The sequence below is a fragment of the Ammospiza caudacuta genome, chromosome Z (genome assembly GCF_027887145.1).
Source record: "Ammospiza caudacuta isolate bAmmCau1 chromosome Z, bAmmCau1.pri, whole genome shotgun sequence".
In the NCBI taxonomy this organism is placed as follows: Eukaryota; Metazoa; Chordata; class Aves; order Passeriformes; family Passerellidae; genus Ammospiza; species Ammospiza caudacuta.
In genome coordinates this window covers 72,585,733-72,613,258 of record NC_080632.1, presented here as the reverse complement: position 1 = coordinate 72,613,258, position 27,526 = coordinate 72,585,733, and the positions used below count along the sequence as shown (strand labels likewise).

The 27,526-nt window shown below is 52.9% G+C and overlaps 2 protein-coding genes across 2 annotated transcripts; both read right to left on the bottom strand.

Annotated features, from left to right (window-relative positions):
- Nucleotides 1-9,396: 9,396 nt before the first annotated feature.
- LOC131571683 (serine/threonine-protein kinase PAK 1-like) lies at nucleotides 9,397-19,172 on the bottom strand. The gene is made up of 11 exons (XM_058824466.1): nucleotides 19,164-19,172; nucleotides 18,822-18,858; nucleotides 18,073-18,136; nucleotides 17,391-17,439; nucleotides 16,969-17,081; nucleotides 16,593-16,710; nucleotides 15,707-15,806; nucleotides 15,239-15,435; nucleotides 15,001-15,141; nucleotides 11,327-11,495; nucleotides 9,397-9,509 (listed from the first exon to the last, which is right to left on the bottom strand). The coding sequence occupies exons 1-11, from the start codon at nucleotides 19,170-19,172 to the stop codon at nucleotides 9,397-9,399; spliced, it is 1,110 nt and encodes a 369-aa protein (XP_058680449.1).
- A 368-nt stretch (nucleotides 19,173-19,540) lies between these two features.
- LOC131571682 (serine/threonine-protein kinase PAK 1-like) lies at nucleotides 19,541-27,210 on the bottom strand. Its single transcript, XM_058824465.1, has 7 exons — nucleotides 27,113-27,210; nucleotides 26,737-26,854; nucleotides 25,851-25,950; nucleotides 25,383-25,579; nucleotides 25,154-25,285; nucleotides 21,471-21,639; nucleotides 19,541-19,653 (listed from the first exon to the last, which is right to left on the bottom strand). The coding sequence occupies exons 1-7, from the start codon at nucleotides 27,208-27,210 to the stop codon at nucleotides 19,541-19,543; spliced, it is 927 nt and encodes a 308-aa protein (XP_058680448.1).
- Nucleotides 27,211-27,526: the final 316 nt, after the last annotated feature.

Genomic DNA, 27,526 nt, shown 5'->3' with positions numbered 1-27,526 from the left:
TGTCCCTTTTGCCTTTCATCTCTTGAAAGGCTTTTCACTGGAAAATCAGCAAACAGCCAGTGCTCCCTTTGCTACTGCTGATGCCACCGGGCAGCTGGCCTTTCCTTCAGCCTCCCACGCCGGCACTCCACACTCGGCTGCAACAGGCCAAGCTGGCAGAATTGCTGCACAATTCTCACACGCCAGCAACGTCTCAGCTTCCTTTGCCACTCACCAAAGGACAGGCTTGTCTCCATCCGCGTGTCAGGTGACCTGCAGCCAGCAAGGCAAAAGGAACCAGAGGCCCTTAGAAAAGTGCCTGTGCTGGCCACTCCCACAGCACAAGGCAGTCCCAACACAGAGCATTTCCCTTTCCCAACATGCCTCCAGGAGCAACAGCTCTTTCCCACAGCAAGCAAGAGAACAAGAAGGACGCTAGAGGAGCCTCTGGCTACATTTGGGCCTCTTTTGCCAAGAGAGAAATAGGAAGACGGTGCTGGAAATGCCCGCTGCTCTTCAAAACTTTGAGCTTCTCTTGTGCCTAACAGCTCAAGCTACATTCCCCTCTTCCCTTTCCTGCATTTTCCATATACATTCTTTCAAATTGCATGCCCTAATTCCCATCCCTTGGCTGAAGATGATAGCCCAGCAAAGCTTCCACAAAGGGTCCCTTCCCTGTGGCAGCTCCCTGCTGAAGCAGCCCAGGAACAGCTGCTGGGCTCAGCAGCAAACCCTCCCTGCACTGGAGTTTGTGCTGCATGGCCAAGGCAATCGCAGTCTTGGCACAGCATCAAAGGCTCAAGTCATGCAGCCAAGGCCTCTAAGGGGTAGAATATGGAGCAAAAGGTGCTTTCCTTCACTCCTGGAGAGAACCACTGAGTTGGTAGAAATACTTCTGAGGATCTGCCCTCAGAGTCTGCAATTTGCAGCTTGTCTTGCTTGAAGCAGCAAGCTGAGGAAATGACAGACTCCGCAGCCACGCACTCTCCCGGGGAGGGAAGGCAACCGCTGCAGGTTGCATGGCAAATAGTCTGCACGCGCTACCCAGTACAGATGCCCCCTTTGTAGCTGATGCTGCTGGCAGGACATTGACCAAAGCGGTGGCACCTTCACGGCCATTTTGTTCCCAAAGAAACTGGGCCACTGCTGCGGCATAAAGAGCAGAGCCAAGCAAAAGTTGGGCAATGCCAGCCCCAGGAGAAACCTTTACTTACGAGTCAGCTGGGTCAGGTAGTAGCCAGAATAGACAACAGAAAAGATGGTGCAAACGGCGGCACAGACTTGCCCAATCATTTTGGCAGTGCTGTGCGCGTTTGCACGCTGAGTGCCAGCCAAGGGAAAGCCAAGACTCCTCTCGGGGTGCAGGCCGTCTGCTGAGAGCTCCTTGAGCACAAGGATCCTCCTGCAGGGAGCCAGCGGAAGAGCTGCTCTGGACGACCAGGCCTGGCGCGCACCGGGACAACGCTGTGCTGACAGCACTGTGACGTGGCACCTCTGGCTTGACCTCACAATGGCAGCAGCTCTGTGGCTTTCTTGTGCCCAGCAAGACAACCTTGTGTACAGCTGATGCAAAAGAAAAGCCTGGGAAATTCTCCTCACTCACAAAGGCAGTGCTCAAGGCATGCCAGGGGAACTCAGAAAATGCGCCAATCCAAGCGGCATCCAAGCAATGCAAGCAAACATGACTCTTGGTCCCAAAAGCTTTGACTGAAAGCAAGTCTGCTTCTTCTAGGTGGCATCCTAGCTGGTTTGGAAAAGCCTAACTTCTTCAGTGACATTTAGATGGCAAACGAAGCAAAGATAATAAATTTCCAGGACTATTGTAGGCTGCAGTTGCTCCTTGAGCACGCGGGTGCATGCTGACCTATGGAGGGGCTTGACAGCTGGCCTGCAAGCAAAGCTGAGTTCATGGAAGAAATAGCAGTTGATGGTTTTTGAGTGTATCCATAGCAAGGAAGAAGACAAGGCCATCAGCATGGAAACCCATTAGAAGAGATTCAGGAAAAGTTGCGTATGCTAGACTAGGTGCCGAAGTAGATGTGCATACGTGCCTTATAAATTTCTGTAAAACTTTTGCCAGTTGTATTGACGTTAATTGCTTTGCACCAATGGATAGAAGAAGTTATTGTGATGTAGTTAGTGACTTGAGATCACGCTTTGTTAAGAGTGTATAAGCTGGAGAACATGCAGAATAAAACAAACAAACCTTTTTCTTCTTGGACCCTGATCACGTGTGTATGCCACGTCCGGCCTAACGGTGACGCTTGCCCCATCTCTGGGTCAAGAAACAAGTCTTGTCTGACTGGTAACTTTTCAACAAGCTGAGAAAGAAATTAGTAGCTGGACATGCAGATTTCTGAAGAGAGGAAAGAAAAGTGTTGACAAGAATAAACCTAAGTTTTCAATGCCTGAAGCACTCAAAAATAACATGTTTTGGGATAGTGTACCATATGTTAGACAGAGTTAAAACAAACCACAACTCATTAGTATCTGGACTTCATTGCCCACTCTGCTTAGAGATGTTGCTTAAAGGCACTTGGTGTCAAGGATCCAGTTCCTGTAGATCACTGTCGACATAGATCAAAATCCTACCAACAAATCAGTGTCAAAACCAGCAAGAGTGAGACTTTTGTCCTTGGCAGGAGCTTCCAGGTGCTCCTGGAAGTCCCCAGGCCTTGACACAAAGAGGTGTATTCAACGGAGGGAGAGAAGCATCATGCTTAGCTCTAAATGTGACCTTTGCTAGCAGATCATACTAGCAGGCAATAAATTACATTTGTTCTGCACTTCGGCAGAGCCAAGATGGGAATCAAAGTCTAGATCACAGGAGAAGATCACACGAGCCTCAGCTTTTCCAGAAGAGGAAAAATACAAAGGATAGTAAATTTGCGTTGGGTTTACAGGCTATTTTTGCAGATCGATAGACAAGGGATGAAGCTTAAAAGATGAGAGCAAAGGAAAATCAACAGATATGCTGAAAGTGAGTGAAGAGTAAGGGGACCTCAAATTAACTGAAAAGCTGCACAGAAAGCTTCTCTACTTTGTGCACTTGCCTCAAGTTTTCAATGGCAAAATCTAGGAGTACTTCAAACTTATTTTTATTAATTCTAGAAGAAAGACAATCAAAACGGTGTACTTCTGCTTACAGTATCAAGTAAAGCACAGGAAGCCATTAGAGTAAGAAAAAATGTGTTCAGACGGCTGAGGCAGCCTTAGGGATAGGAGGAATGGGGAGGTGTGGAAATCAGGCCTGTGGGCAACATTCAAGGAGCATCCAGTCCCTGAGCAGTCCCTCACAGTGGGTATGCCAGCAGATGGAGGCGAAATGGAGCCACAGCTGGGTGGGAAAAGAGCCGGGGTGGGGAGCCGTGCTCAGCAGGGGCTCCTGCATCAAATTGCTCAATGACAGGTGTGCTATGCTGTGTGCATGTTTCCAACACCTGGCAACAGCAGGCTGGCCCAGAGGTGGGAAAAGGCCAAGGAGGCAGCAGAGTGGGAATGGGGCTCTGCAGGAGGCCCTGGTGGTTGCACACCCCTGTAGGGGATGAGGCTGGCCCAGAGGGTCCCTGGGGGTCTGGGGTGAAAAGCGGGGAAAAGAGAAGCAGGGAGGAAATGCCAGATGCTGCCGCTGTGAGAATGCCATTCCATCCCACAGGTGACATAGTGAGAGGAGGGTGGCAACAAAATGGTGATTGCTGCTGATCAGCCTGACATCTGATCAAGACAAGAGGCCCAGAAAGGACTGCACATCTGCCTCCTAGTGCTGTCCTGAATGGCAGCTCATTACCTGGTGTTCATTACCTGTAGGTGTCTCAGCTTCCCACAGGCATGCCACACTTCAGGTAAGCAAAGCTGCTTACCTCACTATGTTCTTTGGGCCTCTGAAAGGGACTGTCCACTTAGCTACAGCCTGGCAAGGAAGGGAGTCTTACAACACTCTGGATATTTTCGACTTTTATTGACACTCGGGCTGAAACAAAGTATCCCCTCGCTGCTTCTTCATCTTCATCATTCTGTCCTGCAGGTGGCCTGCTCAGGCTGACAGCTTGGAGCGCCTGCAGGCTCCAGTTCTGCTGCAGCCCAGCTTTTCCTCTCACTGCTTAATTCTTATTATGACAATTCTTTCATTTCTACTTCAAAGCTTCCCTAAATTAACAACACTCTATCCTAAGCTAAACAATCCTCTACTATCCAAGCTGTCTACGTTCTATAGTCCTTAAAAGTTGATCCCTATAGTTCCTAATTTTTTTCAATTTTCATCTTTTGCAGAAAGAAAAACAACAGAGCTTTAAATTGAACCTAACAACATATCTAACCTAACCTAACCTAACCTCATCTAATCCAACCTAATGCTAACCTAACCCAACCTAACCTAACAGCTAACCTAACAGCTAACCTAACAGCTAAACTGAGCAAATATCTACACTATCATGTTTCCTAGCTACGGCACAGCTCCTCTTCAACCTCGGGGGATGGCTGAAGCTCTGCCTAAAGATGACACATCCCCTTTTCCCTCCTCTTGGCTGGCGGGGCATCAGGGCCTCCTCAGGCGCAGGTGTCTCATCTCCAGTCTTCCTGCACTTGCTTGGCTGAGATGATCAGAGCAGCCAGGCTGGAGGCAGGATCGCCTGAGGTCACGAAGGGATGCTGCCCAGAGGAAAAAGAACAAAGCAAGGAACTCTTACTTTCCAGGATCACATCCTCGCGGGCTCAAGCAGGATTCCCTGGCTACCAGCAAGACACACAAAGAGCACTGAGGGCAGCATGTCCCCCTGCGCCTTCCTGTCCTGGCAGCTTTCAGTGCCATGTGGCCCACACTCCTCCTCCTCCTCATCCCTTCATGCAGGTGTCCTCAGCTGCCAGGGCTTTTTGCCCCTTTGCTTTTTCTTACCTGTAGGAGCTCCTGGGCAGACCAGCGCCTGTCCTCATCTGCCTGCAGGCAGCAGCGGAGGAAGTCGCGCAGGAGAGCCGAGTGGTGCCTGGGGTTCTGCAGTTTTGGGGGCCCGTTCCTTTCTAGCAGTTCAAAAACCTACAGCACATGGATGCAAGAGGACACTCCACCTGCTCCTTTGCTAGCCACACACAGCTCTCTCCACACAGAGCCCTCTTGCTAAGCTGCACCTTACCCGGAGACGGGCTTCCCGCTGGTAAGGAGCTTCCCCTTCCACCATTTCCAGCCCCATGATCCCCAGGGACCAGATGTCCACTTTGGGGCCGTAGGCTTCTCCTCTCACCACCTCCGGTGCCATCCAGCTGGGAGTGCCGACGCTGGAGCTGCGCTTGCTGTGCTCAGGGCTGAGCTGAGCACAGAGGCCAAAGTCACCTGAGGACAAAAACAAAGCCTGTCAAAGCCAGCTACCACTGGCAAAGCAGCCAAAACCATTGCCCTGACCAGGCCATGCTGAATCTAACTGAAAAAGCAGCTGAGCTCTCCTTCCACGTGCCTGGAGCCAGGCAAATAAGGCATCGGCTGCTTCAAAAACACCCTGACGATTCACGCACTGGCCAAGCCGCGCTTCTGCCCCAGTGGCCGTCACCAAAATGCAAGCGCACGGCATATGCTGGACATGCTGCAGCCCAGCAGGGATACCCACCCAACTTGACGGATCCGTCCGTGCCCACCAGGACGTTGCAACTTTTGATGTCTCTGTGGATGACTTGGCGGGAATGAAGGAAATGCAGTCCTTGCAGGCACTGAGAGAGAAAAAGGAGGGAGGGAAAGTTAACCTGCAGGATCTGATTTCATCCCACCCGCAAGGAAAGAGCTCAAGGGGATTGGCGGCTTTCTCAGGGAATTGTGAGCGAGGGCAAAACATCACGCTGCTGTCACCATGAAGAGCTTGCTGCTTCAACACTCTTGGAAGTTTTTTCTAGATTTCCAAGCAAAGGCGTCTGGGCTCCCAAAAGTTCCACCGGCCTTGGGTAGGAAGCACGCCACCTTTGGCTGGGAGGCGGCACGGCAAAGAATTTTGGGGAAGCCTAGTGGCAGCAGAAGAGGAAGCTGCTGGTGACAGCAGCACCTTCGAGCTGTTCCACAATGCATCGCCATGCAGGCTGCAATGCTAGCCTTTGAAGCTGAGGACAGCTCTTTGCCCTTAGCTTGAAATTCTGCCACCCGCATGCTGCCTTCCAGTGGCAAGCAATGTAGGACAGACAGACAGGCTCCAGGCAAACATTCCCAGGCAAAGCTGAGAAGAGGAAGAAAGAGAAATTGAGCCAGCACCAAGGCCAGACGACAGACAGGATGGAAGAGTGCAAGAACAGAGCCTGAGGAGTGCGAGGGCACCGGCAGGCAGTACACTTCCCATGCTCTTTCTTCTCCTGTGTGGCGTGACAGCAGCAGCAGCAGCAGCAGCAGCAGCAGCAGCAGCAAAAGAAAGGTGAGAGCAAGAAATCTCGGCTCTCCTTAAGCTCCAGCTGACAAGCAGCATCCGGGCAGTCTTGGGCAAGCACAAGCGGGATCCCTCACCTCCCGACAGACAGCGCCTATCTGTCCTTCCTCCAGGTACACTGCCCTCAGCACATCAAACAAGGTGCCGCCGTCCATGAACTCCATGGCCAGCCAGAGCTCCGCATCCACCAGGTAGCTGAAAGAAGAAAACCACGGCATGGAGCAACAGAATGGGCATAGCCTCAGTCACCCCAGGGCCTGAGACAGGTTTTTGCAGCTGCTCTCCAAGCTACGGGTGCCACAAGAGACTGTTGAACACCAGCTCCACCTCCTCCCACGCTCTGGAGACACGCAGAGAAATCATCCCCAGCTCTGTTCTCTGCCAGCGACCAAAGGGCATCGTCTCTTTGCGCTTGCACCAGCTAAAGCTACATTGACACCAGAATATGCCAACCTGTCTAAGTAGGTAACGATATTGGGACTCCTGTTGTCCCTCATGGCCAGGATTTCATTGGCAGCCAGCTCCTCGGACATCTCCTCCTCGAGTGACATGATCTTGATTGCCACCTGCAATGACATTGGCCACCGGTACCTTGACAAGACGCACCCCGCTCGAGATCACAAGGAGCATGGAGCGAGTGCTGGTGCAATGAGGCAGCACGCTGGGCCAAAGTGCCTTGTCACTAGACAGCAGAGCTTAGCAGAAGCACCAAAAGCCATCCCAAATGCATTCTGCCCCCTGAGCCTAGACTGTATTTCAGAAGAACAGCCCCTGCTGCAGACATGGAGCTGCCACCCAAACCTCCAAGCACAGCTCACAGCAGCGGGCAAAGCGCTCCAGAGCTGCAAAATGGCGTGGGGCTCTTGGCACTTTACCTGTTGTCCGCTGCTGGTGTCAAGGGCTTTATAAACAGCTCCAAACCCTCTAGAAAGACCAAAGCAGCAGAAAGAGACCTTTATCCCTCTGGCAGTGAAAGCAAGCCCAGGCAGCAGATCTCCCCAGGCTGCCTGGACGCCTTCCTTAGAAAAAATGCCTGGCTGCAGCATCTCTTCGGCCAACAGCATGTTAGCCCGTGAGCCCTCTGCCATGCGGGGCAGGCTGTCCAAGGGAACACTAAGGTGCAGCATGAAGACCAAGGGCCGCTGGAAATCTCCAAGGCGCACACCCTGCCAGGTCATTTCAGAACCTAAGGGGAACTCTCTCCTTGTGCGGGTGTGCATGCATGTGTGTGTCAAAAAAGGGAGAACAGTTTGAGTCAGAAGACTGTCCTTGACAATCTGACCTTTCTTGGATGGCAAGGTGCTCTTTCAGGCCACAAAGCTGCAGGGCCAGGGCTTCTCCCAGCTCCTGCTCCTCACTGCTGCAAGCAAGACACTGCCAGCATCAACTTGTCTTTGATGAGGCCTTTGCATTGCTCTGACCGAGCAGTCCAGGCAGGCGACACGAGGTCAAGCCGGAGCCTGACCATGATTGGAGCTTGCCTGACTTCACGCTTGATATTGCACCAGCCAAAGACCTGGCCCACACTTTTGTAAAATGAGCTGACGTCACGCTTACCCTCGCCCGAGTTCCTCAAATGCCGTGTATTTGCCCGTTGGCCGGCCCGGACTCACGATGCTCCCTGAAAGACAAAAGCAGTGCAGGCCGCTCACTCGCACACAGAGACGCCGCTGCCCAGAGCGTCCCAAAGGCAGCCCCACTGCCCGCAGCTCTGGGCCCTTTGCGGTCCCGCGGCTTCCAGCTGCTGAGACCAGCAAGTGGGAGGGCCATCTTCTCCACCTTTCATCAGGTGGCCTTTCCAAGAAGGCCTTGATTTCTTTCAAGAGCAGCATCTCACGCGATAAGCCAAAATGATGAGCCCTTAAGAAGGGGGCCCTAAGAGGTAAGCAAGGGCCTTTGCTGCTTCCGCAGTCACACCCACCATCACTGGCAGGTCCACTGCCAGGGGCACAAAGTGTCTGGGCCGGAGGAGGAGTAAGAACCAGAGCCAGAAAACACCTGGGGCCAGACAGCTCCCTGGGCAATAGTCACTTGCTACGTGCCAGCCTTCTGCTCAAGCAGAAACAATCTCTGCTTTTGTCTTTGGCCCAGAAGGCAGCCCAGGCAGGGCCAAGCCAGGCCCAGCCGCCCTCACAGGCAGCAGGGACTCCCTGAGCGCTGCCGCGCTTCCTCAGAGCAGTACAACACCTTCTGCAGAGAGGCCTAAGTGCCTCTGAGACTGAGGGCCAGCATCTGGCGCAGCCTACACCCAGACACTCGCACAAGACCCTGCTCTGGCAGACAAGAAATGCACCAGACGGACGTACTCAGTGTCTTCAGGCCCTGCTCCTCCCTCATCTCGGGCTGCTGGGCTGCGCTGCTGCAGGAAGTGCCGGCAGCGGGGCTTGAGCTGGCTGCTGCAGGCCATGCTGGTCCGGTGGCACCAGGTTGAATGGCAGAGCCTGTCTTGCGCTGGGACAAGAAAGGATTGCCCGTCAGAAGGGTGGCTGGCACTCATGCCCCCCCCTAAGCGCACAGCAAAAGCAAGGCCTTGGGAAGGTGCTGCCAGCCACGGCCAGGCCTCTCCAGCTGGAGCAGTTCCCATGTCCCCTTCTCAAAGGCACCTTCGGGAGAAGCCCAAAGGCTACTTGGATCCAGCCCCTCCCGACCACCTCCATGCTCCACGTGTTCAGCTTTTCTGCAAGACACTGGCAACAAGGTATCGATGGGGCTGCCAAATCCACAAAGAGATCAGAGCAGGGCCCCAGAGCCTCACTGCTTTCCTCCTCCTGTCTTTTCCTGGGCCGGAATGAAATCAGCCCGGAGTTGGCAGGCAACAGTCTGCTCAGAAGCCCGCAGCGTGTCCCTTCTCTGATCTGTTTCACGGATTTCCCTTCTCTATGGCAGCCTTTAGAGAGCGGCCCTTGGGAGCCGCCTTCCAGCCCTGCCCAGACCCACCCGCCCTTTTACAATGCAGGGCTGCCGAGGATTCTCCTCTCCAAACACTGCTCTGACCGGCTGGAAGTGAAGCACAGCCTGAAGCTAATTAGTCCACGGAGACAGCAGGTCCCTTCCAGGGGCCAGTGTCTGCCAGGTACCCTGCAAGGCTGTCAACTGCGTATTTGGGCCGCGCTGTCCGCTGACCACAGGCAGCCTGCACTGACAACGGGCACAAGGGGCTGACTCCTGCACTGAGAGTCACTCAATGCTGCCTCCTGTCTGATCCCAAGAGACACTCTGGCGCCCTCTCAGCATCCCAGCTTCAATGTCAAACTTCAGAACCCATTGGCCAGGGCTCCCCAGCTTGCCTGAAGCCGCACTACGTCACAGCAGGCACACGGCTGCCAGCATCTTCAGCCACGAGCAACAAGGGCTGCTCCAAAACGGGTAGCCTGGCCGTGCGCCAAAGGCAGTGCCAAGCTCAGCTGTCACTTACTGGCTCTGCAAGTTCAGGCTGTGAAGGGACAGCGGCTGAAGGCTTCATCTTCCTTTGCTCCTCTTCATCCTCTTCCTCAATGACAGAGGCAGCCAGAGGAGCTGCTGACCCTGCTGTTGTGCCCTGCAGGCAGACAGAAGTGAGAGAGATGGGCAAAAGCCAGTGCCTTAGGAGCTGCTTTCTATTGAGCTGGGAAAGGACCCAGAAGAAGGGCAAATCATAGACTTTGATACAAGTGGGCCTCTGAGTCACGCAAAGCCAAGGAAGCTGGCTGAACGAGCTGCTACTCCATCTTGCTGTGCATTTGAGCTTCCCTGCTGCCTAGAAGCAGCAAGATGCCTTGGAGCTGTCCCTTTTGCCTTTCATCTCTTGAAAGGCTTTTCACTGGAAAATCAGCAAACAGCCAGTGCTCCCTTTGCTACTGCTGATGCCACCGGGCAGCTGGCCTTTCCTTCAGCCTCCCACGCCGGCACTCCACACTCGGCTGCAACAGGCCAAGCTGGCAGAATTGCTGCACAATTCTCACACGCCAGCAACGTCTCAGCTTCCTTTGCCACTCACCAAAGGACAGGCTTGTCTCCATCCGCGTGTCAGGTGACCTGCAGCCAGCAAGGCAAAAGGAACCAGAGGCCCTTAGAAAAGTGCCTGTGCTGGCCACTCCCACAGCACAAGGCAGTCCCAACACAGAGCATTTCCCTTTCCCAACATGCCTCCAGGAGCAACAGCTCTTTCCCACAGCAAGCAAGAGAACAAGAAGGACGCTAGAGGAGCCTCTGGCTACATTTGGGCCTCTTTTGCCAAGAGAGAAATAGGAAGACGGTGCTGGAAATGCCCGCTGCTCTTCAAAACTTTGAGCTTCTCTTGTGCCTAACAGCTCAAGCTACATTCCCCTCTTCCCTTTCCTGCATTTTCCATATACATTCTTTCAAATTGCATGCCCTAATTCCCATCCCTTGGCTGAAGATGATAGCCCAGCAAAGCTTCCACAAAGGGTCCCTTCCCTGTGGCAGCTCCCTGCTGAAGCAGCCCAGGAACAGCTGCTGGGCTCAGCAGCAAACCCTCCCTGCACTGGAGTTTGTGCTGCATGGCCAAGGCAATCGCAGTCTTGGCACAGCATCAAAGGCTCAAGTCATGCAGCCAAGGCCTCTAAGGGGTAGAATATGGAGCAAAAGGTGCTTTCCTTCACTCCTGGAGAGAACCACTGAGTTGGTAGAAATACTTCTGAGGATCTGCCCTCAGAGTCTGCAATTTGCAGCTTGTCTTGCTTGAAGCAGCAAGCTGAGGAAATGACAGACTCCGCAGCCACGCACTCTCCCGGGGAGGGAAGGCAACCGCTGCAGGTTGCATGGCAAATAGTCTGCACGCGCTACCCAGTACAGATGCCCCCTTTGTAGCTGATGCTGCTGGCAGGACATTGACCAAAGCGGTGGCACCTTCACGGCCATTTTGTTCCCAAAGAAACTGGGCCACTGCTGCGGCATAAAGAGCAGAGCCAAGCAAAAGTTGGGCAATGCCAGCCCCAGGAGAAACCTTTACTTACGAGTCAGCTGGGTCAGGTAGTAGCCAGAATAGACAACAGAAAAGATGGTGCAAACGGCGGCACAGACTTGCCCAATCATTTTGGCAGTGCTGTGCGCGTTTGCACGCTGAGTGCCAGCCAAGGGAAAGCCAAGACTCCTCTCGGGGTGCAGGCCGTCTGCTGAGAGCTCCTTGAGCACAAGGATCCTCCTGCAGGGAGCCAGCGGAAGAGCTGCTCTGGACGACCAGGCCTGGCGCGCACCGGGACAACGCTGTGCTGACAGCACTGTGATGTGGCACCTCTGGCTTGACCTCACAATGGCAGCAGCTCTGTGGCTTTCTTGTGCCCAGCAAGACAACCTTGTGTACAGCTGATGCAAAAGAAAAGCCTGGGAAATTCTCCTCACTCACAAAGGCAGTGCTCAAGGCATGCCAGGGGAACTCAGAAAATGCGCCAATCCAAGCGGCATCCAAGCAATGCAAGCAAACATGACTCTTGGTCCCAAAAGCTTTGACTGAAAGCAAGTCTGCTTCTTCTAGGTGGCATCCTAGCTGGTTTGGAAAAGCCTAACTTCTTCAGTGACATTTAGATGGCAAACGAAGCAAAGATAATAAATTTCCAGGACTATTGTAGGCTGCAGTTGCTCCTTGAGCACGCGGGTGCATGCTGACCTATGGAGGGGCTTGACAGCTGGCCTGCAAGCAAAGCTGAGTTCATGGAAGAAATAGCAGTTGATGGTTTTTGAGTGTATCCATAGCAAGGAAGAAGACAAGGCCATCAGCATGGAAACCCATTAGAAGAGATTCAGGAAAAGTTGCGTATGCTAGACTAGGTGCCGAAGCAGATGTGCATACGTGCCTTATAAATTTCTGTAAAACTTTTGCCAGTTGTATTGACGTTAATTGCTTTGCACCAATGGATAGAAGAAGTTATTGTGATGTAGTTAGTGACTTGAGATCACGCTTTGTTAAGAGTGTATAAGCTGGAGAACATGCAGAATAAAACAAACAAACCTTTTTCTTCTTGGACCCTGATCACGTGTGTATGCCACGTCCGGCCTAACGGTGACGCTTGCCCCATCTCTGGGTCAAGAAACAAGTCTTGTCTGACTGGTAACTTTTCAACAAGCTGAGAAAGAAATTAGTAGCTGGACATGCAGATTTCTGAAGAGAGGAAAGAAAAGTGTTGACAAGAATAAACCTAAGTTTTCAATGCCTGAAACACTCAAAAATAACATGTTTTGGGATAGTGTACCATATGTTAGACAGAGTTAAAACAAACCACAACTCATTAGTATCTGGACTTCATTGCCCACTCTGCTTAGAGATGTTGCTTAAAGGCACTTGGTGTCAAGGATCCAGTTCCTGTAGATCACTGTCGACATAGATCAAAATCCTACCAACAAATCAGTGTCAAAACCAGCAAGAGTGAGACTTTTGTCCTTGGCAGGAGCTTCCAGGTGCTCCTGGAAGTCCCCAGGCCTTGACACAAAGAGGTGTATTCAACGGAGGGAGAGAAGCATCATGCTTAGCTCTAAATGTGACCTTTGCTAGCAGATCATACTAGCAGGCAATAAATTACATTTGTTCTGCACTTCGGCAGAGCCAAGATGGGAATCAAAGTCTAGATCACAGGAGAAGATCACACGAGCCTCAGCTTTTCCAGAAGAGGAAAAATACAAAGGATAGTAAATTTGCGTTGGGTTTACAGGCTATTTTTGCAGATCGATAAACAAGGGATGAAGCTTAAAAGATGAGAGCAAAGGAAAATCAACAGATATGCTGAAAGTGAGTGAAGAGTAAGGGGACCTCAAATTAACTGAAAAGCTGCACAGAAAGCTCCTCTACTTTGTGCACTTGCCTCAAGTTTTCAATGGCAAAATCTAGGAGTACTTCAAACTTATTTTTATTAATTCTAGAAGAAAGACAATCAAAACGGTGTACTTCTGCTTACAGTATCAAGTAAAGCACAGGAAGCCATTAGAGTAAGAAAAAATGTGTTCAGACGGCTGAGGCAGCCTTAGGGATAGGAGGAATGGGGAGGTGTGGAAATCAGGCCTGTGGGCAACATTCAAGGAGCATCCAGTCCCTGAGCAGTCCCTCACAGTGGGTATGCCAGCAGATGGAGGCGAAATGGAGCCACAGCTGGGTGGGAAAAGAGCCGGGGTGGGGAGCCGTGCTCAGCAGGGGCTCCTGCATCAAATTGCTCAATGACAGGTGTGCTATGCTGTGTGCATGTTTCCAACACCTGGCAACAGCAGGCTGGCCCAGAGGTGGGAAAAGGCCAAGGAGGCAGCAGAGTGGGAATGGGGCTCTGCAGGAGGCCCTGGTGGTTGCACACCCCTGTAGGGGATGAGGCTGGCCCAGAGGGTCCCTGGGGGTCTGGGGTGAAAAGCGGGGAAAAGAGAAGCAGGGAGGAAATGCCAGATGCTGCCGCTGTGAGAATGCCATTCCATCCCACAGGTGACATAGTGAGAGGAGGGTGGCAACAAAATGGTGATTGCTGCTGATCAGCCTGACATCTGATCAAGACAAGAGGCCCAGAAAGGACTGCACATCTGCCTCCTAGTGCTGTCCTGAATGGCAGCTCATTACCTGGTGTTCATTACCTGTAGGTCTCTCAGCTTCCCACAGGCATGCCACACTTCAGGTAAGCAAAGCTGCTTACCTCACTATGTTCTTTGGGCCTCTGAAAGGGACTGTCCACTTAGCTACAGCCTGGCAAGGAAGGGAGTCTTACAACACTCTGGATATTTTCGACTTTTATTGACACTCGGGCTGAAACAAAGTATCCCCTCGCTGCTTCTTCATCTTCATCATTCTGTCCTGCAGGTGGCCTGCTCAGGCTGACAGCTTGGAGCGCCTGCAGGCTCCAGTTCTGCTGCAGCCCAGCTTTTCCTCTCACTGCTTAATTCTTATTATGACAATTCTTTCATTTCTACTTCAAAGCTTCCCTAAATTAACAACACTCTATCCTAAGCTAAACAATCCTCTACTATCCAAGCTGTCTACGTTCTATAGTCCTTAAAAGTTGATCCCTATAGTTCCTAATTTTTTTCAATTTTCATCTTTTGCAGAAAGAAAAACAACAGAGCTTTAAATTGAACCTAACAACATATCTAACCTAACCTAACCTAACCTCATCTAATCCAACCTAATGCTAACCTAACCCAACCTAACCTAACAGCTAACCTAACAGCTAACCTAACAGCTAAACTGAGCAAATATCTACACTATCATGTTTCCTAGCTACGGCACAGCTCCTCTTCAACCTCGGGGGATGGCTGAAGCTCTGCCTAAAGATGACACATCCCCTTTTCCCTCCTCTTGGCTGGCGGGGCATCAGGGCCTCCTCAGGCGCAGGTGTCTCATCTCCAGTCTTCCTGCACTTGCTTGGCTGAGATGATCAGAGCAGCCAGGCTGGAGGCAGGATCGCCTGAGGTCACGAAGGGATGCTGCCCAGAGGAAAAAGAACAAAGCAAGGAACTCTTACTTTCCAGGATCACATCCTCGCGGGCTCAAGCAGGATTCCCTGGCTACCAGCAAGACACACAAAGAGCACTGAGGGCAGCATGTCCCCCTGCGCCTTCCTGTCCTGGCAGCTTTCAGTGCCATGTGGCCCACACTCCTCCTCCTCCTCATCCCTTCATGCAGGTGTCCTCAGCTGCCAGGGCTTTTTGCCCCTTTGCTTTTTCTTACCTGTAGGAGCTCCTGGGCAGACCAGCGCCTGTCCTCATCTGCCTGCAGGCAGCAGTGGAGGAAGTCGCGCAGGAGAGCCGAGTGGTGCCTGGGGTTCTGCAGTTTTGGGGGCCCGTTCCTTTCTAGCAGTTCAAAAACCTACAGCACATGGATGCAAGAGGACACTCCACCTGCTCCTTTGCTAGCCACACACAGCTCTCTCCACACAGAGCCCTCTTGCTAAGCTGCACCTTACCCGGAGACGGGCTTCCCGCTGGTAAGGAGCTTCCCCTTCCACCATTTCCAGCCCCATGATCCCCAGGGACCAGATGTCCACTTTGGGGCCGTAGGCTTCTCCTCTCACCACCTCCGGTGCCATCCAGCTGGGAGTGCCGACGCTGGAGCTGCGCTTGCTGTGCTCAGGGCTGAGCTGAGCACAGAGGCCAAAGTCACCTGAGGACAAAAACAAAGCCTGTCAAAGCCAGCTACCACTGGCAAAGCAGCCAAAACCATTGCCCTGACCAGGCCATGCTGAATCTAACTGAAAAAGCAGCTGAGCTCTCCTTCCACGTGCCTGGAGCCAGGCAAATAAGGCATCGGCTGCTTCAAAAACACCCTGACGATTCACGCACTGGCCAAGCCGCGCTTCTGCCCCAGTGGCCGTCACCAAAATGCAAGCGCACGGCATATGCTGGACATGCTGCAGCCCAGCAGGGATACCCACCCAACTTGACGGATCCGTCCGTGCCCACCAGGACGTTGCAACTTTTGATGTCTCTGTGGATGACTTGGCGGGAATGAAGGAAATGCAGTCCTTGCAGGCACTGAGAGAGAAAAAGGAGGGAGGGAAAGTTAACCTGCAGGATCTGATTTCATCCCACCCGCAAGGAAAGAGCTCAAGGGGATTGGCGGCTTTCTCAGGGAATTGTGAGCGAGGGCAAAACATCACGCTGCTGTCACCATGAAGAGCTTGCTGCTTCAACACTCTTGGAAGTTTTTTCTAGATTTCCAAGCAAAGGCGTCTGGGCTCCCAAAAGTTCCACCGGCCTTGGGTAGGAAGCACGCCACCTTTGGCTGGGAGGCGGCACGGCAAAGAATTTTGGGGAAGCCTAGTGGCAGCAGAAGAGGAAGCTGCTGGTGACAGCAGCACCTTCGAGCTGTTCCACAATGCATCGCCATGCAGGCTGCAATGCTAGCCTTTGAAGCTGAGGACAGCTCTTTGCCCTTAGCTTGAAATTCTGCCACCCGCATGCTGCCTTCCAGTGGCAAGCAATGTAGGACAGACAGACAGGCTCCAGGCAAACATTCCCAGGCAAAGCTGAGAAGAGGAAGAAAGAGAAATTGAGCCAGTGAGCGAGCACCAAGGCCAGACGACAGACAGGATGGAAGAGTGCAAGAACAGAGCCTGAGGAGTGCGAGGGCACCGGCAGGCAGTACACTTCCCATGCTCTTTCTTCTCCTGTGTGGCGTGACAGCAGCAGCAGCAGCAGCAGCAGCAGCAGCAGCAGCAGCAAAAGAAAGGTGAGAGCAAGAAATCTCGGCTCTCCTTAAGCTCCAGCTGACAAGCAGCATCCGGGCAGTCTTGGGCAAGCACAAGCGGGATCCCTCACCTCCCGACAGACAGCGCCTATCTGTCCTTCCTCCAGGTACACTGCCCTCAGCACATCAAACAAGGTGCCGCCGTCCATGAACTCCATGGCCAGCCAGAGCTCCGCATCCACCAGGTAGCTGAAAGAAGAAAACCACGGCATGGAGCAACAGAATGGGCATAGCCTCAGTCACCCCAGGGCCTGAGACAGGTTTTTGCAGCTGCTCTCCAAGCTACGGGTGCCACAAGAGACTGTTGAACACCAGCTCCACCTCCTCCCACGCTCTGGACACACGCAGAGGAATCATCCCCAGCTCTGTTCTCTGCCAGCGACCAAAGGGCATCGTCTCTTTGCGCTTGCACCAGCTAAAGCTACATTGACACCAGAATATGCCAACCTGTCTAAGTAGGTAACGATATTGGGACTCCTGTTGTCCCTCATGGCCAGGATTTCATTGGCAGCCAGCTCCTCGGACATCTCCTCCTCGAGTGACATGATCTTGATTGCCACCTGCAATGACATTGGCCACCGGTACCTTGACAAGACGCACCCCGCTCGAGATCACAAGGAGCATGGAGCGAGTGCTGGTGCAATGAGGCAGCACGCTGGGCCAAAGTGCCTTGTCACTAGACAGCAGAGCTTAGCAGAAGCACCAAAAGCCATCCCAAATGCATTCTGCCCCCTGAGCCTAGACTGTATTTCAGAAGAACAGCCCCTGCTGCAGACATGGAGCTGCCACCCAAACCTCCAAGCACAGCTCACAGAAGCGGGCAAAGCGCTCCAGAGCTGCAAAATGGCGTGGGGCTCTTGGCACTTTACCTGTTGTCCGCTGCTGGTGTCAAGGGCTTTATAAACAGCTCCAAACCCTCTAGAAAGACAAAAGCAGCAGAAAGAGACCTTTATCCCTCTGGCAGTGAAAGCAAGCCCAGGCAGCAGATCTCGCCAGGCTGCCTGGACGCCTTCCTTAGAAAAAATGCCTGGCTGCAGCATCTCTTCGGCCAACAGCATGTTAGCCCGTGAGCCCTCTGCCATGCGGGGCAGGCTGTCCAAGGGAACACTAAGGTGCAGCATGAAGACCAAGGGCCGCTGGAAATCTCCAAGGCGCACACCCTGCCAGGTCATTTCAGAACCTAAGGGGAACTCTCTCCTTGTGCAAGTGTGCATGCATGTGTGTGTCAAAAAAGGGAGAACAATTTGAGTCAGAAGACTGTCCTTGACAATCTGACCTTTCTTGGATGGCAAGGTGCTCTTTCAGGCCACAAAGCTGTAGGGCCAGGGCTTCTCCCAGCTCCTGCTCCTCACTGCTGCAAGCAAGACACTGCCAGCATCAACTTGTCTTTGATGAGGCCTTTGCATTGCTCTGACCGAGCAGTCCAGGCAGGCGACACGAGGTCAAGCCGGAGCCTGACCATGATTGGAGCTTGCCTGACTTCACGCTTGATATTGCACCAGCCAAAGACCTGGCCCACACTTTTGTAAAATGAGCTGACGTCACGCTTACCCTCGCCCGAGTTCCTCAAATGCCGTGTATTTGCCCGTTGGCCGGCCCGGACTCACGATGCTCCCTGAAAGACAAAAGCAGTGCAGGGCGCTCACTCGCACACAGAGACGCCGCTGCCCAGAGCGTCCCAAAGGCAGCCCCACTGCCCGCAGCTCTGGGCCCTTTGCGGTCCCGCGGCTTCCAGCTGCTGAGACCAGCAAGTGGGAGGGCCATCTTCTCCACCTTTCATCAGGTGGCCTTTCCAAGAAGGCCTTGATTTCTTTCAAGAGCAGCATCTCACGCGATAAGCCAAAATGATGAGCCCTTAAGAAGGGGGCCCTAAGAGGTAAGCAAGGGCCTTTGCTGCCTCCGCAGTCACACCCACCATCACTGGCAGGTCCACTGCCAGGGGCACAAAGTGTCTGGGCCGGAGGAGGAGTAAGAACCAGAGCCAGAAAACACCTGGGGCCAGACAGCTCCCTGGGCAATAGTCACTTGCTACGTGCCAGCCTTCTGCTCAAGCAGAAACAATCTCTGCTTTTGTCTTTGGCCCAGAAGGCAGCCCAGGCAGGGCCAAGCCAGGCCCAGCCGCCCTCACAGGCAGCAGGGACTCCCTGAGCGCTGCCGCGCTTCCTCAGAGCAGTACAACACCTTCTGCAGAGAGGCCTAAGTGCCTCTGAGACTGAGGGCCAGCATCTGGCGCAGCCTACACCCAGACACTCGCACAAGACCCTGCTCTGGCAGACAAGAAATGCACCAGACGGACGTACTCAGTGTCTTCAGGCCCTGCTCCTCCCTCATCTCGGGCTGCTGGGCTGCGCTGCTGCAGGAAGTGCCGGCAGCGGGGCTTGAGCTGGCTGCTGCAGGCCATGCTGGTCCGGTGGCACCAGGTTGAATGGCAGAGCCTGTCTTGCGCTGGGACAAGAAAGGATTGCCCGTCAGAAGGGTGGCTGGCACTCATGCCCCCCCCTAAGCGCACAGCAAAAGCAAGGCCTTGGGAAGGTGCTGCCAGCCACGGCCAGGCCTCTCCAGCTGGAGCAGTTCCCATGTCCCCTTCTCAAAGGCACCTTCGGGAGAAGCCCAAAGGCTACTTGGATCCAGCCCCTCCCGACCACCTCCATGCTCCACGTGTTCAGCTTTTCTGCAAGACACTGGCAACAAGGTATCGATGGGGCTGCCAAATCCACAAAGAGATCAGAGCAGGGCCCCAGAGCCTCACTGCTTTCCTCCTCCTGTCTTTTCCTGGGCCGGAATGAAATCAGCCCGGAGTTGGCAGGCAACAGTCTGCTCAGAAGCCCGCAGCGTGTCCCTTCTCTGATCTGTTTCACGGATTTCCCTTCTCTATGGCAGCCTTTAGAGAGCGGCCCTTGGGAGCCGCCTTCCAGCCCTGCCCAGACCCACCCGCCCTTTTACAATGCAGGGCTGCCGAGGATTCTCCTCTCCAAACACTGCTCTGACCGGCTGGAAGTGAAGCACAGCCTGAAGCTAATTAGTCCACGGAGACAGCAGGTCCCTTCCAGGGGCCAGTGTCTGCCAGGTACCCTGCAAGGCTGTCAACTGCGTATTTGGGCCGCGCTGTCCGCTGACCACAGGCAGCCTGCACTGACAACGGGCACAAGGGGCTGACTCCTGCACTGAGAGTCACTCAATGCTGCCTCCTGTCTGATCCCAAGAGACACTCTGGCGCCCTCTCAGCATCCCAGCTTCAATGTCAAACTTCAGAACCCATTGGCCAGGGCTCCCCAGCTTGCCTGAAGCCGCACTACGTCACAGCAGGCACACGGCTGCCAGCATCTTCAGCCACGAGCAACAAGGGCTGCTCCAAAACGGGTAGCCTGGCCGTGCGCCAAAGGCAGTGCCAAGCTCAGCTGTCACTTACTGGCTCTGCAAGTTCAGGCTGTGAAGGGACAGCGGCTGAAGGCTTCATCTTCCTTTGCTCCTCTTCATCCTCTTCCTCAATGACAGAGGCAGCCAGAGGAGCTGCTGACCCTGCTGTTGTGCCCTGCAGGCAGACAGAAGTGAGAGAGATGGGCAAAAGCCAGTGCCTTAGGAGCTGCTTTCTATTGAGCTGGGAAAGCACCCAGAAGAAGGGCAAATCATAGACTTTGATACAAGTGGGCCTCTGAGTCACGCAAAGCCAAGGAAGCTGGCTGAACGAGCTGCTACTCCATCTTGCTGTGCATTTGAGCTTCCCTGCTGCCTAGAAGCAGCAAGATGCCTTGGAGCTGTCCCTTTTGCCTTTCATCTCTTGAAAGGCTTTTCACTGGAAAATCAGCAAACAGCCAGTGCTCCCTTTGCTACTGCTGATGCCACCGGGCAGCTGGCCTTTCCTTCAGCCTCCCACGCCGGCACTCCACACTCGGCTGCAACAGGCCAAGCTGGCAGAATTGCTGCACAATTCTCACACGCCAGCAACGTCTCAGCTTCCTTTGCCACTCACCAAAGGACAGGCTTGTCTCCATCCGCGTGTCAGGTGACCTGCAGCCAGCAAGGCAAAAGGAACCAGAGGCCCTTAGAAAAGTGCCTGTGCTGGCCACTCCCACAGCACAAGGCAGTCCCAACACAGAGCATTTCCCTTTCCCAACATGCCTCCAGGAGCAACAGCTCTTTCCCACAGCAAGCAAGAGAACAAGAAGGACGCTAGAGGAGCCTCTGGCTACATTTGGGCCTCTTTTGCCAAGAGAGAAATAGGAAGACGGTGCTGGAAATGCCCGCTGCTCTTCAAAACTTTGAGCTTCTCTTGTGCCTAACAGCTCAAGCTACATTCCCCTCTTCCCTTTCCTGCATTTTCCATATACATTCTTTCAAATTGCATGCCCTAATTCCCATCCCTTGGCTGAAGATGATAGCCCAGCAAAGCTTCCACAAAGGGTCCCTTCCCTGTGGCAGCTCCCTGCTGAAGCAGCCCAGGAACAGCTGCTGGGCTCAGCAGCAAACCCTCCCTGCACTGGAGTTTGTGCTGCATGGCCAAGGCAATCGCAGTCTTGGCACAGCATCAAAGGCTCAAGTCATGCAGCCAAGGCCTCTAAGGGGTAGAATATGGAGCAAAAGGTGCTTTCCTTCACTCCTGGAGAGAACCACTGAGTTGGTAGAAATACTTCTGAGGATCTGCCCTCAGAGTCTGCAATTTGCAGCTTGTCTTGCTTGAAGCAGCAAGCTGAGGAAATGACAGACTCCGCAGCCACGCACTCTCCCGGGGAGGGAAGGCAACCGCTGCAGGTTGCATGGCAAATAGTCTGCACGCGCTACCCAGTACAGATGCCCCCTTTGTAGCTGATGCTGCTGGCAGGACATTGACCAAAGCGGTGGCACCTTCACGGCCATTTTGTTCCCAAAGAAACTGGGCCACTGCTGCGGCATAAAGAGCAGAGCCAAGCAAAAGTTGGGCAATGCCAGCCCCAGGAGAAACCTTTACTTACGAGTCAGCTGGGTCAGGTAGTAGCCAGAATAGACAACAGAAAAGATGGTGCAAACGGCGGCACAGACTTGCCCAATCATTTTGGCAGTGCTGTGCGCGTTTGCACGCTGAGTGCCAGCCAAGGGAAAGCCAAGACTCCTCTCGGGGTGCAGGCCGTCTGCTGAGAGCTCCTTGAGCACAAGGATCCTCCTGCAGGGAGCCAGCGGAAGAGCTGCTCTGGACGACCAGGCCTGGCGCGCACCGGGACAACGCTGTGCTGACAGCACTGTGATGTGGCACCTCTGGCTTGACCTCACAATGGCAGCAGCTCTGTGGCTTTCTTGTGCCCAGCAAGACAACCTTGTGTACAGCTGATGCAAAAGAAAAGCCTGGGAAATTCTCCTCACTCACAAAGGCAGTGCTCAAGGCATGCCAGGGGAACTCAGAAAATGCGCCAATCCAAGCGGCATCCAAGCAATGCAAGCAAACATGACTCTTGGTCCCAAAAGCTTTGACTGAAAGCAAGTCTGCTTCTTCTAGGTGGCATCCTAGCTGGTTTGGAAAAGCCTAACTTCTTCAGTGACATTTAGATGGCAAACGAAGCAAAGATAATAAATTTCCAGGACTATTGTAGGCTGCAGTTGCTCCTTGAGCACGCGGGTGCATGCTGACCTATGGAGGGGCTTGACAGCTGGCCTGCAAGCAAAGCTGAGTTCATGGAAGAAATAGCAGTTGATGGTTTTTGAGTGTATCCATAGCAAGGAAGAAGACAAGGCCATCAGCATGGAAACCCATTAGAAGAGATTCAGGAAAAGTTGCGTATGCTAGACTAGGTGCCGAAGCAGATGTGCATACGTGCCTTATAAATTTCTGTAAAACTTTTGCCAGTTGTATTGACGTTAATTGCTTTGCACCAATGGATAGAAGAAGTTATTGTGATGTAGTTAGTGACTTGAGATCACGCTTTGTTAAGAGTGTATAAGCTGGAGAACATGCAGAATAAAACAAACAAACCTTTTTCTTCTTGGACCCTGATCACGTGTGTATGCCACGTCCGGCCTAACGGTGACGCTTGCCCCATCTCTGGGTCAAGAAACAAGTCTTGTCTGACTGGTAACTTTTCAACAAGCTGAGAAAGAAATTAGTAGCTGGACATGCAGATTTCTGAAGAGAGGAAAGAAAAGTGTTGACAAGAATAAACCTAAGTTTTCAATGCCTGAAACACTCAAAAATAACATGTTTTGGGATAGTGTACCATATGTTAGACAGAGTTAAAACAAACCACAACTCATTAGTATCTGGACTTCATTGCCCACTCTGCTTAGAGATGTTGCTTAAAGGCACTTGGTGTCAAGGATCCAGTTCCTGTAGATCACTGTCGACATAGATCAAAATCCTACCAACAAATCAGTGTCAAAACCAGCAAGAGTGAGACTTTTGTCCTTGGCAGGAGCTTCCAGGTGCTCCTGGAAGTCCCCAGGCCTTGACACAAAGAGGTGTATTCAACGGAGGGAGAGAAGCATCATGCTTAGCTCTAAATGTGACCTTTGCTAGCAGATCATACTAGCAGGCAATAAATTACATTTGTTCTGCACTTCGGCAGAGCCAAGATGGGAATCAAAGTCTAGATCACAGGAGAAGATCACACGAGCCTCAGCTTTTCCAGAAGAGGAAAAATACAAAGGATAGTAAATTTGCGTTGGGTTTACAGGCTATTTTTGCAGATCGATAGACAAGGGATGAAGCTTAAAAGATGAGAGCAAAGGAAAATCAACAGATATGCTGAAAGTGAGTGAAGAGTAAGGGGACCTCAAATTAACTGAAAAGCTGCACAGAAAGCTCCTCTACTTTGTGCACTTGCCTCAAGTTTTCAATGGCAAAATCTAGGAGTACTTCAAACTTATTTTTATTAATTCTAGAAGAAAGACAATCAAAACGGTGTACTTCTGCTTACAGTATCAAGTAAAGCACAGGAAGCCATTAGAGTAAGAAAAATTGTGTTCAGACGGCTGAGGCAGCCTTAGGGGTAGGAGGAATGGGGAGGCGTGGAAATCAGGCCTGTGGGCAACATTCAAGGAGCATCCAGTCCCTGAGCAGTCCCTCACAGTGGGTATGCCAGCAGATGGAGGTGAAATGGAGCCACAGCTGGGTGGTAAAAGGGCCAGGGTGGGGAGCCGTGCTCAGCAGGGGCTCCTGCATCAAATTGCTCAATGACAGGTGTGCTATGCTGTGTGCATGTTTCCAACACCTGGCAACAGCAGGCTGGCCCAGAGGTGGGAAAAGGCCAAGGAGGCAGCAGAGTGGGAATGGGGCTCTGCAGGAGGCCCTGGTGGTTGCACACCCCTGTAGGGGATGAGGCTGGCCCAGAGGGTCCCTGGGGGTCTGGGGTGAAAAGCGGGGAAAAGAGAAGCAGGGAGGAAATGCCAGATGCTGCCGCTGTGAGAATGCCATTCCATCCCACAGGTGACATAGTGAGAGGAGGGTGGCAACAAAATGGTGATTGCTGCTGATCAGCCTGACATCTGATCAAGACAAGAGGCCCAGAAAGGACTGCACATCTGCCTCCTAGTGCTGTCCTGAATGGCAGCTCATTACCTGGTGTTCATTACCTGTAGGTGTCTCAGCTTCCCACAGGCATGCCACACTTCAGGTAAGCAAAGCTGCTTACCTCACTATGTTCTTTGGGCCTCTGAAAGGGACTGTCCACTTAGCTACAGCCTGGCAAGGAAGGGAGTCTTACAACACTCTGGATATTTTCGACTTTTATTGACACTCGGGCTGAAACAAAGTATCCCCTCGCTGCTTCTTCATCTTCATCATTCTGTCCTGCAGGTGGCCTGCTCAGGCTGACAGCTTGGAGCGCCTGCAGGCTCCAGTTCTGCTGCAGCCCAGCTTTTCCTCTCACTGCTTAATTCTTATTATGACAATTCTTTCATTTCTACTTCAAAGCTTCCCTAAATTAACAACACTCTATCCTAAGCTAAACAATCCTCTACTATCCAAGCTGTCTACGTTCTATAGTCCTTAAAAGTTGATCCCTATAGTTCCTAATTTTTTTCAATTTTCATCTTTTGCAGAAAGAAAAACAACAGAGCTTTAAATTGAACCTAACAACATATCTAACCTAACCTAACCTAACCTCATCTAATCCAACCTAATGCTAACCTAACCCAACCTAACCTAACAGCTAACCTAACAGCTAACCTAACAGCTAAACTGAGCAAATATCTACACTATCATGTTTCCTAGCTACGGCACAGCTCCTCTTCAACCTCGGGGGATGGCTGAAGCTCTGCCTAAAGATGACACATCCCCTTTTCCCTCCTCTTGGCTGGCGGGGCATCAGGGCCTCCTCAGGCGCAGGTGTCTCATCTCCAGTCTTCCTGCACTTGCTTGGCTGAGATGATCAGAGCAGCCAGGCTGGAGGCAGGATCGCCTGAGGTCACGAAGGGATGCTGCCCAGAGGAAAAAGAACAAAGCAAGGAACTCTTACTTTCCAGGATCACATCCTCGCGGGCTCAAGCAGGATTCCCTGGCTACCAGCAAGACACACAAAGAGCACTGAGGGCAGCATGTCCCCCTGCGCCTTCCTGTCCTGGCAGCTTTCAGTGCCATGTGGCCCACACTCCTCCTCCTCCTCATCCCTTCATGCAGGTGTCCTCAGCTGCCAGGGCTTTTTGCCCCTTTGCTTTTTCTTACCTGTAGGAGCTCCTGGGCAGACCAGCGCCTGTCCTCATCTGCCTGCAGGCAGCAGTGGAGGAAGTCGCGCAGGAGAGCCGAGTGGTGCCTGGGGTTCTGCAGTTTTGGGGGCCCGTTCCTTTCTAGCAGTTCAAAAACCTACAGCACATGGATGCAAGAGGACACTCCACCTGCTCCTTTGCTAGCCACACACAGCTCTCTCCACACAGAGCCCTCTTGCTAAGCTGCACCTTACCCGGAGACAGGCTTCCCGCTGGTAAGGAGCTTCCCCTTCCACCATTTCCAGCCCCATGATCCCCAGGGACCAGATGTCCACTTTGGGGCCGTAGGCTTCTCCTCTCACCACCTCCGGTGCCATCCAGCTGGGAGTGCCGACGCTGGAGCTGCGCTTGCTGTGCTCAGGGCTGAGCTGAGCACAGAGGCCAAAGTCACCTGAGGACAAAAACAAAGCCTGTCAAAGCCAGCTACCACTGGCAAAGCAGCCAAAACCATTGCCCTGACCAGGCCATGCTGAATCTAACTGAAAAAGCAGCTGAGCTCTCCTTCCACGTGCCTGGAGCCAGGCAAATAAGGCATCGGCTGCTTCAAAAACACCCTGACGATTCACGCACTGGCCAAGCCGCGCTTCTGCCCCAGTGGCCGTCACCAAAATGCAAGCGCACGGCATATGCTGGACATGCTGCAGCCCAGCAGGGATACCCACCCAACTTGACGGATCCGTCCGTGCCCACCAGGACGTTGCAACTTTTGATGTCTCTGTGGATGACTTGGCGGGAATGAAGGAAATGCAGTCCTTGCAGGCACTGAGAGAGAAAAAGGAGGGAGGGAAAGTTAACCTGCAGGATCTGATTTCATCCCACCCGCAAGGAAAGAGCTCAAGGGGATTGGCGGCTTTCTCAGGGAATTGTGAGCGAGGGCAAAACATCACGCTGCTGTCACCATGAAGAGCTTGCTGCTTCAACACTCTTGGAAGTTTTTTCTAGATTTCCAAGCAAAGGCGTCTGGGCTCCCAAAAGTTCCACCGGCCTTGGGTAGGAAGCACGCCACCTTTGGCTGGGAGGCGGCACGGCAAAGAATTTTGGGGAAGCCTAGTGGCAGCAGAAGAGGAAGCTGCTGGTGACAGCAGCACCTTCGAGCTGTTCCACAATGCATCGCCATGCAGGCTGCAATGCTAGCCTTTGAAGCTGAGGACAGCTCTTTGCCCTTAGCTTGAAATTCTGCCACCCGCATGCTGCCTTCCAGTGGCAAGCAATGTAGGACAGACAGACAGGCTCCAGGCAAACATTCCCAGGCAAAGCTGAGAAGAGGAAGAAAGAGAAATTGAGCCAGTGAGCGAGCACCAAGGCCAGACGACAGACAGGATGGAAGAGTGCAAGAACAGAGCCTGAGGAGTGCGAGGGCACCGGCAGGCAGTACACTTCCCATGCTCTTTCTTCTCCTGTGTGGCGTGACAGCAGCAGCAGCAGCAGCAGCAGCAGCAGCAGCAGCAGCAAAAGAAAGGTGAGAGCAAGAAATCTCGGCTCTCCTTAAGCTCCAGCTGACAAGCAGCATCCGGGCAGTCTTGGGCAAGCACAAGCGGGATCCCTCACCTCCCGACAGACAGCGCCTATCTGTCCTTCCTCCAGGTACACTGCCCTCAGCACATCAAACAAGGTGCCGCCGTCCATGAACTCCATGGCCAGCCAGAGCTCCGCATCCACCAGGTAGCTGAAAGAAGAAAACCACGGCATGGAGCAACAGAATGGGCATAGCCTCAGTCACCCCAGGGCCTGAGACAGGTTTTTGCAGCTGCTCTCCAAGCTACGGGTGCCACAAGAGACTGTTGAACACCAGCTCCACCTCCTCCCACGCTCTGGACACACGCAGAGGAATCATCCCCAGCTCTGTTCTCTGCCAGCGACCAAAGGGCATCGTCTCTTTGCGCTTGCACCAGCTAAAGCTACATTGACACCAGAATATGCCAACCTGTCTAAGTAGGTAACGATATTGGGACTCCTGTTGTCTCTCATGGCCAGGATTTCATTGGCAGCCAGCTCCTCGGACATCTCCTCCTCGAGTGACATGATCTTGATTGCCACCTGCAATGACATTGGCCACCGGTACCTTGACAAGACGCACCCCGCTCGAGATCACAAGGAGCATGGAGCGAGTGCTGGTGCAATGAGGCAGCACGCTGGGCCAAAGTGCCTTGTCACTAGACAGCAGAGCTTAGCAGAAGCACCAAAAGCCATCCCAAATGCATTCTGCCCCCTGAGCCTAGACTGTATTTCAGAAGAACAGCCCCTGCTGCAGACATGGAGCTGCCACCCAAACCTCCAAGCACAGCTCACAGAAGCGGGCAAAGCGCTCCAGAGCTGCAAAATGGCGTGGGGCTCTTGG

What these genes read in the sequence shown, in the direction of transcription:
- LOC131571682 (XM_058824465.1), bottom strand. Translation starts at nt 27,210, where the DNA reads ATGTCACTCGAGGAGGAGATGTCCGAGGAGCTGGCTGCCAATGAAATC. An exon ending in GCTGGTCTGCCCAGGAGCTC is followed by an intron (nt 21,640 to 25,153) that starts CTACAGGTAAGA and finishes CTTGTGCTCAAG; the next exon opens with GAGCTCTCAGCAGACGGCCT. An exon ending in CTACCTGACCCAGCTGACTC is followed by an intron (nt 19,654 to 21,470) that starts GTAAGTAAAGGT and finishes GCCCGTTGTCAG; the next exon opens with TGCAGGCTGCCTGTGGTCAG.
- LOC131571683 (XM_058824466.1), bottom strand. An exon ending in ACACCAGCAGCGGACAACAG is followed by an intron (nt 17,082 to 17,390) that starts GTAAAGTGCCAA and finishes ATGTCATTGCAG; the next exon opens with GTGGCAATCAAGATCATGTC. An exon ending in CTACCTGACCCAGCTGACTC is followed by an intron (nt 9,510 to 11,326) that starts GTAAGTAAAGGT and finishes GCCCGTTGTCAG; the next exon opens with TGCAGGCTGCCTGTGGTCAG.